This window comes from Trachypithecus francoisi, unplaced genomic scaffold (assembly GCF_009764315.1).
Source record: "Trachypithecus francoisi isolate TF-2019V2 unplaced genomic scaffold, Tfra_2.0 Lachesis_group0, whole genome shotgun sequence".
Taxonomy (NCBI): Eukaryota; Metazoa; Chordata; class Mammalia; order Primates; family Cercopithecidae; genus Trachypithecus; species Trachypithecus francoisi.
Window position 1 is genome coordinate 59560579 of NW_022681453.1, and position 19336 is coordinate 59579914.

General features: G+C 56.9%; 1 protein-coding gene across 4 annotated transcripts in view; it reads left to right on the forward strand.

Moving 5' to 3' along the window:
• The window catches only part of PLXND1 (plexin D1), a 53036-nt gene that overhangs the window by 8616 nt on the left and 25084 nt on the right, over window positions 1–19336 (forward strand). For 2 of the 4 annotated variants that reach the window (XM_033210835.1, XM_033210834.1), the window contains exons 2-8: window positions 9426–9602; window positions 12548–12679; window positions 12990–13090; window positions 13181–13310; window positions 14702–14879; window positions 15032–15140; window positions 15592–15694. In XM_033210835.1, the coding sequence (XP_033066726.1) occupies window positions 9426–9602; window positions 12548–12679; window positions 12990–13090; window positions 13181–13310; window positions 14702–14879; window positions 15032–15140; window positions 15592–15694 (930 nt within the window). The remainder of the gene's footprint in view (window positions 1–9425; window positions 9603–12547; window positions 12680–12989; window positions 13091–13180; window positions 13311–14701; window positions 14880–15031; window positions 15141–15591; window positions 15695–19336) is intronic. The other 2 variants (XM_033210836.1, XM_033210837.1) reach the window with 2 other exon arrangements.

Here is a 19336-nt window from a genome sequence, read left to right on the forward strand (position 1 = left end):
GCGGCACTTGACAGATGGGGCTGGGGAAGGCATTCCAGGCAGAGGACATGGTGGGGTCAAAGACTCAGAGATGTTGGAATGTGGCTTGGGTAGCAGGCCGAGGGGAAGCTGAGAGTGTGCTGGGCCTTGCCTGCAGGCTGAGGACTTGGATGCTGTCCTGTGGGCTGTGGGGAGCCAGCAGGGCTTTGGGGAAAGGAGAGACATGGCTGATCTGGTTCTGGAAGGGACCCTGTGGCTGCTGGTCTGTATTGGCCCTGCCAGGTACTGGCAGGATCCGCAGGCGGAGGCGCTCACCCGGAGTCCCCACTGTGTCTGGACCAGGTGACTCCCGAGGGCCTCTCCAGCTCTGACAGCCATGTGGGGATTGCCATAGAAACCAGCCGGTTCCCGAGCGGGGACAGGCCCAGAAAGTCTCTGAGTGCCAGCCACGTGGACTTGGATCCTCACTGCCCGCCAAGTGCAGCCGTTTTATTCTTTCCAAAGGCCATGTTTGAGCCAGGACCGAACCAAACAGGCTGCCCAGACAGGCGTCCAGTGGCAGGGGCCCTGCTCCGCCCTGCTCAGCGGATACTCGATGCAGTCAAGATCTGGGGGCCAGCGCCAGCAGGGGCCCTCCCCGCCCAGTCCACCGTCCTTTACCCTGAAACTTGATAAATCATGCACTGGAGCGGGAGGGAAACTCGCAGCTCCATTACGAGGCCCGGCAAGGCCCCAGTGGGGCGTTAATCACGTAGCACTTTATGCTCTGATAAATAATGGGGGCGGGGGGAGTGGGTGCAGGCAGAGGCCTTGGAGTGGAGGCCAGGCTCAGGAAAGTGGCCAAACCCCCTTGCCCGTGCCCTTCTCCAGCCTCTGCCCACTATCTGTGAGGTGACTGAGCTCTCTAGAAGTGGCCATCACCTTGATGGGCCTCAGTTTCCCCAGCTCGAAACCCAGGGTTTTTCCGGTTCCAAGCAGCTGATTTCCCAGCAGCCATTGGTGACTCCTGGCAGAGCGGCGGTTGGGGAAGCTGTGGTTAAGGGCAGGGATATGGAGCCTGCTGGCCTGCACGGGAGGCTTGGATCTAGCCATTCCGGCTGTGTGCCCCTGGGCAAATCACTTCAACTCTCCTGCCGCAGTTTCCTTTACTGTAAAGCAGCATCAACTCTTTCAGGGTGTGACGAGGGTTGAATGAGATAATACAGAAAGAGGTCTCAGCACAAAGCAGACTGCACACAGCTGCTTGCTACTGTCACTCTACTGTGACTGTGATAAAGCTGTCACTCCCCATCCTGGGGCTGGGCCTCTGAGCTGGGATGTGGGCAGCTGGAGAGAGGGCCCCGTTGTCACCTCTGTGTCCCCAGCACATGGAATCCAGCCCGGAGATATTTGCGCAAGGCTCCAAGCAGCCCTGCCTTCTTGGCTGTGTCCACAGCGGTCGTGCGATGACTCTGGGACCAGGGGTAGAGTCCTGCTGCAGAGCACAGCCTGCGGCCAGGCATACAAGCTGGACCCGCAGGAGACCAGGGGCTGGGGAGGAGGGTGTGAGATCGAACCTCCAAGACCTCCCAACCCCAGGAGGGAACTGCCAATGTTCCCTGGAGAGGCAACTATTTCTCGGCTCTTGGACTGGAGTCCCTTCAGAGGAGGAAGCTGGGAGGGAAGCTGTTCCAGGGTTTGAAGAGACTGGCTTCGTGCTCTGCCCCTCCTGCTGGGGGGAGGGAGTCCTTTTCCCTGGGCCAGGGAAGAGCCGCTGCCTGCCCATCCCACACTGTGCTCCTCTGGGACTCAGGGGGCGGGGAGCTGGAAATGGGGCCAGGCTGGGCTGGAATGAGAAACAGCTTCAAGAAGGGGGAGCTGGGTGTCTGGGGGCTGTGTCCAGCTAACTAAACAATGGCTGCTTGAGTCAGCGACTGTGGCGGTGGTTCCCAGGCGCCAGGGCAGAGCAGGCCGAGGCCAGAGCTCTCACTACTGCGTCCTTGGTGAGGGCGGTGTGGCCAATCCAGCCTCGGATGCTTTGACTTCAGGAAGCGGTGGAGTGGCTTGTCCCTGTCCTCGGGAGCTCCCAAGCCTCTGCTCTGTGGCCTGCGTAGATAATTGGGAACATTTATTGAGCACCTACAGTGCTTAGCATCGAAGGCGCCTATGAGCTCAGTCCTTCCTTAAGCCGCAGGTGGTGGGTGCTGTTGCTGTCTCATTTTACAGATGTGGAGGCTGAGGTTCAGAGGGGATGGTGCATCCCACAGTGAGGTCAGAGCTGTGAGACTTAGCAGTCAGGAGCCTCAGTTTTCTCATCTGTAAAATGGGTACACAGCAAGAGTGTGTGTGTGTGTGTTGTGTGTGTGTGTGCGCACGCGCGTGCACGCTCTAAGGTACCGCCAGTAGCTGAAGTGTCTGTCACACAGTAGGTCCTTAATCCAGCCAGTCCTGTGACCTAAGCCTAGGGCTTGTCCTTCCAGGCTTGTCCTTCCGCCTGGTTGGGGCGGGTGGGCAGATCATGCCCAGGTTGTGTGGTGGTCCTCAGGGCAGCCTGACTGGCTGGCTCCATCCCTTCCAGATGGTGTCCAGCTGGCCTGGATAACCTCAGAGCCCTGGAGCTGGGTGACCCATCTCCTCCAGAGGGGTCAGGGAAACCAAGGCAGGCCTCCCCAAAGGGTCTGCTAGAGCTGCTGTGTCCTTTGCCGTTTGTCTGAAGTCTCTGCTCCTCTCTGTGCCTTGGTTTCCCCGACGTGCTCCTCCAGGCTGCTTTTCCTCTGTGGCTAAGGCCAGGCTTCCTGACCAGGTGCTAGGCCTGGTTGGCCATCTTCTCCCCACGGCCCCTTCAGGAAGCCTCTTGGTCACCCCTGAAGGCGCTGGTATTTACTTTCTCAACAGCAGGTGGTTTCCTCCCTGGCATGGGGGCTGCTGCCAGAGGCCACCCAGGACCGAGTCCATCCTGCCCCCTCCCAGGGCTGGCACACAGTGGGCCCGTGGCTCATTCCTTGCCTCAGTTTACTCTCAGCAGAGGTATCGGCTTGCACAGTGTTCTGAGAGGCAGCGCATGCTGAAGTGGAAAGAGCCAGGGTCTGGGAGTCACAGATGTGGCTTCATACTCTGGCCTGGCTGTGTGCGGCTGGGCTGCTGGACTGAGACTGGACACAGTCCATGGGCCACCACTGAGCCCATGCCACATGGGCTCCACTCAGGGGAGCCCAGGAGGACTGGCCCTATCTGGGCTGTCCAAGCTGAGGGAGGAGTTGGCGGGGATAGGGGCTGAGAGAGGCCACAGAGGTCGGGGCCAGATTGCATGGGGCTTCAGGGGCCCAGGAGCAAAGTTTGGATTTGCGTTGACAGCACTAGGGAACCATGGGAAGCTGTTGAGCTGCACAGGAGATGTGACCTGCTTTGTGGGGTTTTTTTTTATTTACAAAATAAACTTTTTACTTTGGAATAATTTTAGATTTTCAGGAAAGTTACAAAGATAGTACAGACAGTTCCTGTATACCCATCCCCTAGTTTCTCCCATTGCTAACATCTTACCATTACCGTGGTGCATTTGTCAAAACTAAGAAGCCAACATTTGTTCTTTACTCCCAACTACACTCCAGACTGCACTCCGCGAACGTCTGCTTTCTTTTCCAGGAGCCCACGTTGCATCAAGTGCTTTGCAATTTTAAAAGCTCTCTTTGGCTGCGGCGAAGGATGAATGGGAAGGAGCTCAGCTTTGGGAGGAGGAGTTGGGGGGTCCAGACAGCCCAGTCCCCAGCCAGGATGTATTGAGCTGCGATCACCTTGCAGTCCTTTTATTTTTATATTTTCGAGACAGGGTCTCTGTTACCCAGACTGGAGAGCAGTGGTGAAATGACAGCTCATTGCAGCCTTGACCTCCAGGCTTCAGGCGATCCTTCCACCTCCGCCTCCCAGATCGCTGGGATTACAGGCATGAGCCATTGCGCGCCTGGCCCACCCTGCAGTCTTAATACCCCAAAGTGATCGTGTGCTTTCAGCTCTGCGGCTAATTTCAGCCCTGCGGCAAGGAAATCTGACTTTCCCAGGATCATAAACAATCAAACACTTCAAGCAGGAAAGTGCCCTCACTTCTCAAGCGCAAAGCCTCCACAGCCGGTGTAGTAGCCATGTAGTCTGTACCTGGGACGGAACCGCTGGATTTTGCAACCTGCCACAGCACCCACTGTTAATGCCGCATCCTTTTCATTGTGCCACCTGCGGTGGGTCTGCGGCAGGATGTGAGGCCTGAGAAGCCAGGCTCTTGAAACTGTCCTTCCAACTGGCTTCCTGGGGAGAGAAAGTCAACACAATTACAGCTGGTAGTAAAATCAATATGTCAGAGTTTTAATGGGAGAGTGGGCAGAGCAGAGCTTTGGCCCCAGGAGGGAGCCAGCTGGAGGGGGAGGGCGCATCCTGCTCTCAAAACAGGGCCAAGACCAGCAGTGGTTGCTCATCCCATGTGAGAGAGGGATAAAGTGAGGTTTTTACAGGAACTGAAGCTAGCAGCTAGTGTTGCCTGGACCTGAATACCCTCCTCCCTTTGTTGCCACATGCAGAATAGGCATACGTTTCCCTCAGTTCTCCAGCACCCAGCATGGCTGTGTTGCTCTCAATCACTCCACTTAGACAGAAAGCAGCTGAATACAGTCACTCACACTTTAGTCAAAATTAGGTTCCTTTCTTTTGTAAACATTCCCTCCAGAGCACAGGCTCCGTGCTGGAGAATGTCATGCATGTGCTACCATAGGAAGTGTGGGAGTGGTGACCAGCACAGCGCCATCACAGGAGTTGGGGGCCTGAGCCATATCTTGAAAACCGGCCGTCTGGGCATGCCTGGAGAGGGAACAGCATGAGTCCAGACACAGGGGGCGCTGAAGTGCCAAGGGGAGTTTGAATGGCTCAGAGGCATGGGACAGGCATTGGCTGCTGAGGGGACATTTACAATGGCCCACGAGCCCCAGGTGTGAGGTGTGGGCATGTTCCAGGACCTGCGGAGACTGATGTGGTGGGCACAGCGGGTGGGGCAGAGGGAGGAGCGAGACTGGAGGCCTGGGAGCTGGCAGGAGCCGGGGCACAAAGGCCTTGAATGCGAGGCTGGAGAGCTGGGGCTTGATCCCAAGGACAACCGGGAGCCGGTTTGTAGGTGGGGAGGGTCTGACCAGCTTTGTGTGAGAGAAAGATGGCCCTGTGACTTGAAGGGCGCTGCTGGGATAACCGAGCCTTCCCTGCTCTCAGGAGAACTTGAGTTTTGAAAGACTCATGCTCATTAACCTTAAACGAGGATGGTGCTGGGGTTGGGGGGTATTTTGGGCCTGTGAGGCTAACTGCCCCTGGAGACTGAGTTCAGCTGAGGCCAGCATGCTCAGGACGTCTGGTCCCCGAGTCCCGTGTTCCCCTCCCCCGGCCTGCATCCCCCTCCCCCAGCAGGGGCGGCACTTCCCGCCAGGCTGGGCTTCCGTTTTTGAGCCGGTTTGCCTTGTGATTTCCCCTGGCAGCTGGGGAATCAGCTTCCCCCTTGGAGCACGGATCATTCGGAGCAGCCGACAGCTTACTTCTCCTTTAAAATTTTTTTTTTAAATTTTATTTTAGGATAAGGGGAAAAAAAAAAGCTGGGGGAAAGGCTTTTTAGAAAATTCCTTCGGTGCAGGATTAATGGCTTGTGAAAGTCAGGGGCGGGGCGGGTGGGGAGAGCTGGCTCCTAGCGAGCTCCCCTGCCCTGCTCCCCTCCTCCCTGCTGCCCTAGCACATAGATCACCCTGAGCTGGGCGCCTGGTCCGCCTTTTCCCAGGACCACACCCTGGCTGGATGTCAGGGTATGCCCAAAAGTGTCATCTGGGGCCTCCCAGGTGTCCCCTTCCAGAACTTACGTTCCCTTGGTGGCAGGGGGGATTCACAATTTTAATTTTAAACAACTTATTTTTAAATGATGAAAGTAATTCATATTCAGTGAAAAAAGTTACCTAGCCCCTAGGAAAAGCATTCCTTGCAGTGGTGAGGAGCCCACCTCACCTCTTCCCTGCAGCTGCAGGGTTGCTGAGGGGTGGGACCCGGCCTGGTTGGGGCAGCTGGGGAGACTGCTCAGCATCCACCTTCCAGGGCTGTCCCTAACTCGAACACACACAGGATGGAGTCGGGTAGGTCAGGGCTGGTGCTGAGAGAGAGGAGGAGCCTATGATGCAGCTCTCAGGGGAATGGCTTCCTGGGCAGAGGGAGCGGCCAGGCCAGAGGTCCTGAGGCAGGGACGAGCTTGTGATATTTGAGGCACAGAAATGAGGCCATTGTGGCTGGGGTGAAGGAGCAAGGGCGAGGTAGGTGTGGGTTGGAGTTAGAAGATCAGGGGACCCATGAGGGTTGGAGTTAGAAGATCAGGGGACACATGAGAGGATTTAGGATTCAGGATTTATTCTGAGTGTCCTGGAAACCATGGGAGGGCTTGAACTGGGGGACACCTGGTTTGCATTTGTAAAGGGCTCATTTGGCAGCTGTGTTGGCAGATAGGAAATGTCAGTGTGGGGGGCAAGAGTGGTCTTGGAAAATGGAGAGGGCTGGGAGGGCTGTCCAGGTGAGAGGATGGCTGCTCAAAAGCTTTGAGGTAGGCATGATTTGCCCTGAATTTTCTTCTTTTTTGATCAGCAGCTGAACATGGGTAACTTTTTTTTTTTTTTTTTTTTGAGATGGAGTCTCGCTCTGTCGCCCAGGCTGGAGTGCAGTGGCCGGATCTCAGCTCACTGCAAGCTCCGCCTCCTGGGTTTACACCATTCTTCTGCCTCAGCCTCCCGAGTAGCTGGGACTACAGGCGCCCGCCACCTAGCCCAGCTAGATTTTTGTATTCTTTAGTAGAGACGGGGTTTCACCGTGTTAGCCAGGATGGTCTGGATCTCCTGACCTTGTGATTCGCCCGTCTCGGCCTCCCAAAGTGCTGGGATTACAGGCTTGAGCCACCGCGCCCGGCCGAACATGGGTAACTTTTACTTAATAATAATAACATAAGCAGTAATCATGTCTGAAACACAGTACTATTGGCTAACACTTCCTGGACACTTACTGTGGGCCATGTACTGTGCGAACACTTTAACCTGCTCTGTTTCCGACCTGGGCCGGTTCACCCCTCCTTAGGCAACCTGGTGGTCTCCCGCTCCCGGGAGGTCGCCATATTGATGCCGAACTTAGTGCGGACACCCGATCAGCATAGCGCACTACAGCCCAGAACTCCTGGACTCAAGTGATCCTCCAGCCTCAGCCTCCAGAGTAGCTGGGACTACAGGCACGTGCCACCACGCCTGGTGTGTGTGAACAGTTTATTTTTTTATTTTTTTGAGACGGAGTCTCGCTCTGTCGCCCAGGCTGGAGTGCAGTGGCGAGATCTCGGCTCACTGCAAGCTCCGCCTCCCGGGTTTACGCCATTCTCCTGCCTCAGCCTCCCAAGTAACTGGGACTACAGGTGCCCGCCACCACACCCGGCTAATTTTTTGTATTTTTAGTGGAGACGGGGTTTCACTGTGTTAGCCAGGATGGTCTCGATCTCCTGACCTCGTGATCCGCCTGCCTCGGCCTCCCAAAGTGCTGGGATTACAGGCGTGAACCACCGCGCCCAGCCCTGCGAACACTTTAAAATGAATGATTCACCCCAGCCTCTGAGCGGAAGATGCTGTGGACGTACCCATTTATAGCTGAGTAAACTGAGGCTCAGAGGTGAAGTGCCTTGCCTGGGTCACCTGCCGTCATCCTCTGGAAGACCATTGCCTCCTGTATGTTGGTCCAGGGCATCCCCAGCCCATCACACCTCCGGGCTCAGGGCTTGGCCTCCAGGGACATGCTGGAAACGGCCCCAGCCTCGAAGCCCATCTGACCGCAACTGTGTTTATTTGCCCAAGCACAGAAGGACCCACTGTTTATTGCTTTCTTTTGAAAACTAGCCGAGCCTTATCGCTTCTCGGCCTTTTGGCTAAGATCAAGTGAAAACTAGCCGAGCCTTTTGTGCAAAAACCAGGCAGGCACATCATCGATGGCTTACGCTTGAAAAAGCACAGACAAGAAATTTAAAAAGAAAAATCTCTAAGGCTTTGCCCTAAAGATGGTTCCGACGCTGCCTTCCGGAGACCTCCCTGAGTCCTGCTTGGAGCCTCTGATGTCCAAATGCAGCTGAGGCACGGGCTCATGTCTGCAACCTGGGTCAGCCCTGGGGGCGTGTCATTGCAGTTAGCCATTTTCCCCTCTGAGCCTCAGTTTCCCCATCTGTGAGATAGGGCCCCCCAGGGCTGCCAGGCTTCTGGGAGTCAGTGCACCCCGGTACAGTGTCAGTTCCCAGTAAATGCGGCTGTTATTATGTTTACTGTTGTGACTATTTATTGCTTATGCACCAGTTTTACTAAAATGGGCCCATGACATCCTGTGACTTTTCTTGTAATCAGTATGGGCTGATGGTGTCACTGTGGGATGGAGGCTGCTGTCCTGGATGATACGCCGTGATGGATGCACCCAATCCGGTCCAACATATCTGTGTCTCCTTCTCACTCCTCTCCTCCACGCCTGTGCCTGCGTCTTTGCAGAGTTGCACTTACTGTCTCAGGGTCACTTCCTGGAGGCCTGTTTTCTATTTTTGTGCAAATTGCACCAGGAACCTTTGAACGTACCAAGACCCAGGAGAAGGGAGGGAAGGTAGGAGCAAGTTCAGGGAACAGCCCAGACACAGGATCACCTCTCACAACTGCCCTGTGAGCTGCAGCTGATTTGCTGCTGGAGGGCATGGGTGATGCTGGGCTGATGTGGACACGGACTATGCATTCAGACACACCCAGCCTGTTTGTCCCCCTGTAATGTGGGCAGATGAGGGGATAGGTGCTTGGGGAGGGAAAGAAAGGCTGCAGTTTAGGGAGGCCTCCACCTGGAGTCTTGCAAGCTGCTGGGGCTTTGGAGTGGTGGTCCTGGGGTCAGAGCAGACATCTGGCAGGAGCAAAGCCCATGGTTGCTGTGGAGACACAGAGTCAGCCGGGGCTGTAGGAAAACAGCCGAGGCAAGAGGGACACCTCTTGGGTGCCAGCGGGTAAGCTGAGGCTGACGGTGGCCTCTGGTCATCTGGTGTGGACTCCTCTGCGTTTCCCAGCTGTGCCCGGCCAGGAGGGGCAGCCCCAAGGGTGTAGGGGTATAACTCTCACCCTGGCCGGCCTCCCTGGACTCTTTAAAATCAAACCTGACCTTGTTCCCTTGCCTGCTGGTTCCCACGTACGTTGAACATCATCTCCTTGGGACAGCTCTGTAACCAACACCGAGGTCAGGGCAGGCCTGGGCTTGGGGATGGGGTCCCGTTTGTATTTGGGCCTCAGCCCAGCACTGGGGATATAAAGTAGGAACAAGACTTGAAAGCTCTGATGCCAGGGCCTAAGATCCCAGCCAGCTGTGCGGGCAGGGAGCCGGAGAAGGTTTTGGAGCTGGGATCTGACGTGCCATTCCTCTTGCAGCTCCAGCCGGAGCAGCTGGACTGTGGAGCTGCTCACCTGCAGCACCCGCTATCCATCCTGCAGCCCCTGAAGGCCACGCCCGTGTTCCGAGCCCCAGGCCTCACCTCCGTGGCCGTGGCCAGTGTCAACAACTACACAGCGGTCTTCCTAGGCACGGTCAACGGGCGGCTCCTCAAGGTAGGTATGGGGTGGGGATGGGGGGAGGGGGTGGGGGCGGGAGGCTCCCCTGGGGGTTGGCTGAGTGTCAGTCTGTACACAGGGCTGCTACAGGTCCAGCCTGACCCTTTGTTTTCTCCCATTCACCTAGCACGTTACGGTTTACAAAGTATTTTGCAAGTCTGTTTTTGCCGCTACTGTTCATAATGTAGGTGGAGTCTGTACAGAGGAGGGAAACCAAGGCTCAGAGAGGGTGCTTGTCTCACAGGCTCTAAGACCGGGGCTTTGAAACCGTATGGGTCTGAGTTCAAATGTCTGGGCTCTGCCATTTGCTGGCCCTTTGATCTTGGGCAGCACATATTCTCTCTCCAGGCCTCGGTTTTCCTGTCTGTTAAGGGCTGTAAGCTGTTATGGGGCTTTGGCAGGGTAAGACCACAGCCTGGTAAGCAGGAATGCTCATTCATTTCTCCTCCCGAGTCCTGCCAGCCACCCTGTCCCAGGGTGACTGGTGTCTGGAGTTAACTGTACCCTAGCCCGTGGACCTGAGATTCCTGGAGCTGGGAGGAGATGCGCAGAATCTGGTTTCCCTGCTCTGGGGCAGGACAGACAAGGTGGAGCCTGGGCCAGACCCCCAGGTGCAGCCCTGGACCTGCCCCCAGCCCAGCCACCTCTCCTGCTCCCTGTTGGGAGACTCAGCTAAGCACCACCACTCTATTCATGCACCAGGCCTGGCCTAACTGCTCAGATCTGATCACCCAAGCTCCCCCCACCCACTGCCTGGGCAGACGTTGTGGGCTGGGTGGGCATGGGGAGTGGAGTCCCAGGACCCCACTGCTGCGGCTGGGGAGAGCACAGAGGTGGGGCTCGCCAGTGGAGCTCGTGGTTTGGGGTCAGATACTCACATTTGGAGTCTGGCTCTGCCGCTTCCAGCTTTGTGACCTGGGGGCAATTACTTCTTCCCTCCTAGCCTCAGGGTCCTGGCTTGGGAACATGGCCCCACCCCCACCCTCAACGCCCAGGAGGCTGCAGTTGTTAGGCACCCACTGTCTACCCAGAACCTAAAGGGCATCCTCTCACTTAATTCTCACACCCCTGCAAGGGAGGCAGAGGCACGATTCCAGTGCCACAGATGAAGACATTGAGGCTCTGAGAGGGGAAATGACTGCCCTCCAGAGTCACGCAGCGGGAGCTGGACCACAGCCCACACCCTGCCACGGCAGGGAGCCTCTCACCCACCACCCTGCACAGTGTGGCCTCTGTCTCTAGCCAACCCTGGCCTGCTCAGGGGCCTTAAATTGCCACACCCAGCACAGGCCCTGGGGCACAGTAGGTGCTCAATAAATGATTGAAGGAGTGGAAATGAATTGAGTGTCCACTGGATGCCTGGACATAGGGGTGGGGTGTAGACAGTGGCCGGAGCCCCTACAAGGCTCCACCAGGAGGCCACCTGGGACAGGGGTGTCTCAGTCTGGGACAAAGCCCATGGAAGCCTAGGGAGAAGGTAATTTTGACTTGGTATGTACAGGCTTCTGGGCCTCATGTGTGCATTGGTAGAAGGGGAGCGGGAAGGAATATTTCAGAGGAGAGCACAGCGTAGGCAAAGGCCTGAAGGCTGGAATGTGTCAGCAGGGTTGAGGGGCTGGAGATAAGGCTGGGGTTGTCCAGGTTAGATCATTCCAGGACCTCGAGTGCCAGAACAGGTCCATCCCATAAGCAGAAAGGAGCCACGAAGGGTTTGGGAGCCCCAGGAGGAAAGTTGGGGCAGGAACTGGCCTAGGAAGTGTCCGGACCACTGGCCACATCTCAAAATGCCTAGCCTGGGGCCTGGCAGGGCCCAGACAAGACCAGCACGCTGGGAACAGGCAGGGCCAGGCAAGAAAGAGCAGTTTGGTGGGGCTCTGACTGGCACTGTCGTCCTCAGGAGGACACGCAGAGGGTCCCTCAGAGCCAGAGAAGCTTCCAGGCCCCAAATAGTCCTGGTCTTCCTCCTCCCTGCACCTTCCACACCCCCAGCCTTTTTTCTTTTTTTTTTTTTTGAGACGGAGTCTCGCTGTGTCGCCAGGGCTGGAGTGCAGTGGCCGGATCTCAGCTCACTGCAAGCTCTGCCTCCCTGGTTCCCGCCATTCTCCTGCCTCAGCCTCCCGAGTAGCTGGGACTACAGGCGCCCGCCACCTCGCCCAGTTAGATTTTTGTATTTTTTTAGTAGAGACGGGGTTTCACCGTGTTAGCCAGGATGGTCTTGATCTCCTGACCTCGTGATCCGCCCATCTCGGCCTCCCAAAGTGCTGGGATTACAGGCTTGAGCCACCGCGCCCGGCCCCGTCACACCCCCAGCCTTAAGTCTTGGACTCTGGGGTCAGGCAGGCCTGGTATTGCATTGTAGCCTTGTGATCTCTTCACTTTGTGCCTCTTGTCAACTCCCTCGGCTGCTCCCGACCTCAGATTCCTCCTCCGTGAAGTGGGCATGGGGGGAGGAATGAGATGTGCAGCCTAGCAGCTTCCCTGGGCCTGGCCCCATCAGCCTGATCTGTGTCTTATTTAATGCTCATGGCTCGCCTGCCCCATTAGCTCAGGAAACAGGCTCAGAGAGGGGAGGCAGTTTGTACAACTTACACGTTGTAGAGCTCAGTGTCAAAGCCAGAATCCAAACCCAAGCCCCTGCCCTTAGCCATGGTGCCTAACAGCCTCCCAGAGCACGTTTTGTAAACTGCAAAGCCTGCACACATTCACAGGGCGGGATGCCTTGGAGAAGAGCCTAGAGGGAGCTCCTGGCGGGGGCACAGCAAAGGCAGAAGCATCGAGGCCGGGCCCAGTGCCCTCTCCTGCACACCTGTGATTTCCCACCCCTCCTGAAGGGTCCAAGACAGGATGGGGAGGCGGAGCTCCCAGACCTGGCTCAGGTTGTCCCCTGGGTTTGGCCTCCCCTGCTATGGGCTCCAGCACTCTGATGCCCACTACCCCAACAGATCAACCTGAACGAGAGCATGCAGGTGGTGAGCAGGCGGGTGGTGACTGTGGCCTACGGGGAACCCGTGCACCATGTCATGCAGTTTGACCCAGCAGACTCTGGTTACCTTTATCTGATGACGTCCCACCAGGTGAGGCCAGAGCCCCAACGCCATCCCAGCACCAGCTGAGCCCTCTTGCTTGCCTGGCCTTTGCACATGCTATTCCTCTGCCAGGAGCACCCTCCTCCTCCATCCCCCTTATCTGCTAACTTTACCTCGTCCTGCACCTCCCAACACGGACCTCGCCTCTGCAGGGAAGCCTTGTCTCCCATGTTCCCCCATTAGAGTGTTGACCTTCAGTTTCCCCAGCCTTTCATGGCCCTCACCATGCTGACTATACTGCCTCCCCAAGGGAGAGGCTGGCAGTCTCACTGAGCTGGGCTCCCACCTCTTCCCCCAGATGGCCAGGGTGAAGGTCGCCGCCTGCAACGTGCACTCCACCTGTGGGGACTGTGTGGGTGCGGCGGACGCCTACTGCGGCTGGTGTGCCCTGGAGACGCGGTGAGGCTGGAGACCAGCAACACCTGGGCCAGGAGGACTGTGGGGGTGGGAGGAGCCGACCTGGGTCTTGACCCTGTGGTGCCGCCCCAGGTGCACCTTGCAGCAGGACTGCGCCAATTCCAGCCAGCAGCATTTCTGGACCAGCGCCAGCGAGGGCCCCAGCCGCTGTCCTGCCATGACTGTCCTGCCTGCTGAGATCAATGTGCGCCAGGAGTACCCAGTGAGTCCTGGGGGAGGCAAGACCCAGCTTGGGACACAGAAGGGAGCCTCCCTTCACCCTGTACCCAGGCCCTGAGAGGTGGAGACTCCCACCCATGGTGCCCCAAGGACCTGAAGACAAATAATGAGAACAGTGACAATGACTGGGCTTTCCTGACCAACTAGTAAGTGCCAGGCACGTGCTCTGTGCTTGATGCCCACCTCTGTTAGGCCTCACATACCATATGAAGCAGATGCTCTTAACATCCCCATTTTACAGATGGGGAAACTGAGGCACCAAGTGGTGAAATGACTTGCTGCGGGTCGCACAGCTAGGGAGTGGTAGAGCTGGAATCTAAACTCAAGAGGCAGGTTCCAGAGACCCAGGAGGGAAGGTACCAGTTGGAGGCTAGGAGGATAATGAGTCCCACCCACCTTTTCCCAGAACAGGGGATGGAGGGAGGGACCACCAGGTGCCAGACTGAAATTTCTCCTCTCAGAAACAGATAAACCTGCAGTGCAGGGGGCTGGGTCTCCCCCCGGCTTGTACCAGGAGGGCTCTGGCAGGCAGCCTTGGCGGTGGGGGATTCTGGGCCCCAGCAAGGGGTGGGAGCTGAGGGTCAGACAGGTCTGGGGCTCGTGCATCCGGCTCTCAGTGACTTCTCTGAGGATGGGGGTCCTCTTCTTTCACCCTGGGGGGCTCTGACAGCCTGACTCTGGCCTGTAGCTGCTTGGCATCTGGGACTCCTCTGCCCTGGCCCACCATTATCACACATCACAGAGTCCTTCCCTCATTCATTCAGTCATTTCATTCATTGAACAAATATTATGGAACACCTATGATGTGCCAAGCACAGCTGTAGACTCTGGGGACATATCAGTGATCAAGACAGACCCCTGGCCCCAGGCTTGTGAGGGAGGAGAATAGGCAAGATAAAACCTGAAGGTGATGCTAAGTACTGTGGAGAAAACAAAAGCAGAATGGGGGTGGGAAGCGGGTTGTGGGTGCAGATATCTCAGGCCAGGTCAGGTAAAATATGCAGGAGGGGAGCCAGGGTGAGCGTCTGGAAAGAGTGTCTGGGTGGAGGGAACTGCCAGTGCAAAGGCCCTGAGGTAGAAACAAGATCAGCTGTTTTGGAGAGTATTAGGAGATGGGGTCAGAGGTCACGGGGGCCAGATCATGCAGAGCCTTCTTGACCACTGTAAGATGATGTTTCATTTTGCAACTGGTGAAACTGAGGCTCAGAGGGTCACATGTAGGGCATAGTCCTCTAGCCCTGAGTCCTGGCCACCACTACCCCCTCCCCCAGGGGACATTCAGGCAGTGCCAGACCTCGGATTGGTGCACAGCCCTGGGGCAGGCTGTGAGGAAAGTAGCCTGGGCCCCCAGAGCTGAGGGCTCCTTGCCCCCAGGGCATGATCCTGCAGATCTCGGGCAGCCTGCCCAGCCTCAGTGGCATGGAGATGGCCTGTGATTATGGGAAAAACATCCGCACTGTGGCTCGGGTCCCAGGCCCTGCCTTTGGTCACCAGATCGCCTACTGCAACCTCCTGCCGAGGGACCGGTTTCCACCCTTCCCCCCCAACCAGGGTAAGCATGCTCTGCTGTTGGCACAGCCCCGGAGAGGCAGAACGGTGGACTCTCAGGCATGGGGATGGCAGGGGGCCAGAGGTCACAGCTTATGATGTTGGTGGCAATCCCCTGCCCCCATGTCCTCTTCCTGGCTCCCCCATCCATTCCAGACCACGTGACCGTCGAGATGTCTGTGAGGGTCAATGGGCGGAACATCGTCAAGGCCAATTTCACCATCTACGACTGCAGCCGCACTGCACAAGTGTACCCCCACACGGCGTGAGTGGCATGGGGGCTTGCCTCCAGGTGGTGGAGGGAGGAACGCATCCCTAGGAAGGGTCTTTGCTCTCAGGGGGCCCGGGGAAGGAAAATCATAGCATCATAGAGTAGACAGGCCCCTCAGTTGTTCATTCACCAGCACATTTATTCATTCTACAATAAATGCATACTGCCTGATGCCTGGCCTCTGTGGACAGCCAGGTGGGACAGGGCAAACTGCTTTGATTATACTCAGTTTAGTCTCCTAAAGGCCCCATCTCTTGTAACTCCCCTTTGTATACCTCTTGTACAGGCAGCTCACTACCTTAAAGACCCTGTCTTTCCCAGGCAGCTCCGACGATGAGAAAGACCTTTCCCTGTGCTGGGATCTGCCTTCTGGGTTCCAGTTCTCAGGACAGGGATGAGGTGAGGGGTGGGGAACCAGGAGTTGAGGTGCCTCCTTGTCTTCCAGCTGTACTAGCTGTCTGTCGGCACAGTGGCCCTGTTTCTGGTGCAGCCAGCAGCACTCCTGTGTCTCCAACCAGTCTCGGTGCGAGGCCTCACCAAACCCCACGGTAAGCCAGGCTAGGGGGCCCCTCCGCCTCTGCTGTTTCGTTACCTTTTTTAAAAAAAATTCACATGTTGAGAGCGTTTCCATGCCCTTGCATATTGCTCCGTAGCTTTGGTTTTAACAGCTATGTGGGGCTCTTCACATACTGTGGTGCGTTTAACCCGCCCCCTATAGCTGGACATACTGATTACTTCCTCTTTTTGTGTTTTGATGTACCCAGGGCACTATGCATATCTTTGATGGTTCCCTGAAGACCACTTCTTAGAAATGACCTGTTGGGGTGATAGTGTGGCCATAGTTTTATATCTTGAACTCAACTGCCTTCCAGAAAATCTGAGCCAGTTTACACTCCCACCTGCAGTAGGAAGACCATTTCAACAACCCTAGGTGTTCAGGGCATTTGTCCTCAAGGCCTGTGGAGGTGATTCGTTTAAGGTCACCCACCCAGGCAGTACCAGACTTGGGCCTTAATCCAAGTCCCTCTGCCCCTGGAGCCCATATTCTCTCCTCTTGTGAAAATCAGGAACTGGGTGGAAAGGGCCCTGCCTGGGTTTCTGCACCAGCAGTGGCGCCCCAAGGGTGGGTGGTGCTGCAGCTGTCCCTGGACAGGGAGGATGGGCTGGCCTCAGAAACTGCACGCTCCCAGGTCCTCTTGCTCATGTGAGTCCCTAGGACCCTTCAGTCTGACCCAATGCTCGTCAGGGGCCACGCCTGCCCTGGCACTGCATGGTGGCTGGGTTTAATCAATTAAATGGGGCAGGAGCAAGAGGAAGAAATGTAAAAATGGATCAATCTAGGCTTTTTAGTGTAAAGATAAAGTAAAAATGGACATGCCACATACCTCACCCCTGGTTGGTTTCTGAGATGTGTTCACTTTCCAGGTGGCCTGTCACCTTTGCCCAGGAAGCCTCTAAGGCCACTACAGTCCATGTCAGGATGGCCAAATGGGATGCCTGGGACCTTGGCTGGGGTGATGAGGCCTAGCCAGGTGGGATGTGCCAGGGTCCTGAGATCATAGCTCGTCCCCTCAGACCTGGCCCATATCAGGGCTGTGGGTGGCTGGGGTAGAGCACCAGGGCTCCTGTAGCTCATCTCTCCAGGAAAAGGCTGGTCCTGCCCATTTTCCAGATGGCACAACTGAGATAGCCAACATGGCACCTGGTGCCCTGGCTCCCTGTAGAAGGTCACTGGGGCCCCACCCTGGGCACACATCCCAGGGAAGCAGCCCCAGCACCCAGAGCCTCTGCAGCCCCAGCCTCTGCACTGGGCTCAGAGAATCTTCTCAGGAATCCCTGAAGCCCTGTCTACCCTGGCAGGTGCTAAGGAGGGGGCTCCATGGCCTCAGTCTGGAATCCCCTGCTCGCTCACAGCACACAGCACCTTCCGCCTGAGCCCCATAACTGCTTTGAGGAGCCTGGCAGGGGCTGTGCTTAATTCAAAGAGGAGCATGGCGGGGTGGGGGGCTTCCAGCACTGGAGGAGAGCCCAGTGGAGTCTGTGCAGCTAAACCATGCGGGAGCCCTGAGCGGCTCCTGGACCCCCAGATTCCACAGTTGAGGCCCCACTAGGACTCCTGCTCTTGTTTGGGGACCCCATCTCAATCACGTCTCTTCCTTCCAGCCCCCAGCGCAGGGCTGTGTACGCAGCAGGGGCTCGGTGATGGCAGTGTGAAGCATTACATTGGGCAGCAGCCTGCTCCTTGTGCTCTAACCTAAGGGGTGTGAGGAGGACCCAGCCTCGTCGCAGTTCATTCAGCATTTATTGAGTGCCTGCTGTATGCCTTAGTCAGTACGGGGCCCTGGGAAAGAACCAAGTTGGACTAGTCCTGCCATCACGAGCCAAGAGCCTCAGGTGTGAGCTGTGGCCGTGTGATCCTAGGGAAGCTAACTGAATCTCTCTGTGCCTCTGTTTCCCCATTTATAAAATGGGGCCTGCCTGAAGGATTTGGTGGGGATCTGGAATTATGCTCGTAAGGCACCAGCTCTATACTTGGCACATAGTAGATGCTCATGACAGAGCCACCATGCACCTTGGGAACTGACGGCCACTCTGTATGGGTGGCCAGAGAGCACTTCTCTTGAGAGGGGACCTTTGTTCCGGGTCTTTTTTTTTTTTTTTTTTTTTTTTTTTTTGAGACGGAGTCTCGCTCTGTCACCCAGGCTGGAGTGCAGTGGCGCGATCTCGGCTCACTGCAAGCTCCGCCTCCCGGGTTTACGCCATTCTCCTGCCTCAGCCTCCCGAGTAGCTGGGACTACAGGCGCCCGCCATCTCGCCCGGCTAATTTTTTTTTGTATTTTTTTAGTAGAGACGGGGTTTCACCGTGTTAGCCAGGATGGTCTCGATCTCCTGACCTCGTGATCCACCCGTCTCGGCCTCCCAAAGTGCTGGGATTACAGGCTTGAGCCACCGCGCCCGGCCGTTCCGGGTCTTGAGAGAGGCACAGGAGCTCACCCCCTGGGAGGGAGTTCCATGGCAGCGTCCCGTCAGATGGCTGTCCCCCAGGTCTGCAGTTCTTCAGGCCAGGAGCTGGGTTGGAGGCATGGAGGAAGCCGGTCTGAGAATTACAGTAACTAGCAGAAGAGGCTGCCCCGGGCCTGCAGGAGGCTCTGAACTGATGCTTAATTTGGCATTTAATGAAGTGCCAGTTGGTCGTAGTGGCACTGTGGTCTCTGTGTGGACAGCGGGCAGCAGGGTCTGCACACCACCTGGCCCCTCAGGAGCTGGGAGAAGTGTCCCTGGGAAGGGAGGTGCTAGGGCCTGAGCCTCCTGTCACGTTTCCATTGTCCCTCATGGTCCCCACATGAAAGACATGGGAAGTAGAGGATGCTGGAAGGAGGGCTCCAGCTTTGGGGGAGGCAGGGAGGAAGGTGGATGTGTGCCCCATTTGCAGGTGCCTGGGGGATGAGGTACCTTCCCTGGGGGTGGCTTCCCAAGGACCACTCATAGGGGTGGGTGGTCACTAGGGGCCAGTGGAGAGAATGGGGTGGTAGGAACATGGGGGCAATTGTGGGGCCCCTGGGGGTACAAAGAGGTAGAGAGGGACCAGGCCAGGTGGATTCAGGGTCCCTGGGTAGTTGAGTGCCCTGACGGTTTGTGACACCAGTTCTCCCTGCTGGAGTTTAGGAGAGGCTCTGCGAGAGCTGTGAGGACTCCTTCAGCCTCGGTTCTCTAGAATGGGGGTGAGCATCCACCTGGCCACAGGTTACAAGTGGCCAAGGGGAGTGGGGTGACCCTCAGGGGTGGTCCCACATCATTCGCTGTGGGGGCCCTCTTGCGAGAGTGCCTCCTGCCCTGTCACGCCTCAGCCCCACATCGGCACCTACCCACTGGTGGGCTGGGGCCAGGAGGACAGAGGCTGGGCCCCAGCCAGCTGCAAAGCAGATGTGGCAGTGGCTCCGAGGCCTGAGTGGAAACATGTGGGTTCCATGCCCTGGGATTCTGTGGGGTTTACACACAGCACAGGGCAGCCTGTGGTCTGCACGGGGCCTGGGGCTGGCTCCGTCTGGGGGCTTTGCCTAGAGAGGGCCCCTCCTTGGTAGGAACACAGAGGCCCGGAGAAGGTCAGTGGCTTGTCTGTTCTGGCATAGGGAGCCAGCAGCACCCGGGCCTGGCTATGCTGCTTCTCTAGCCAAGGCCCCTGAGATTTG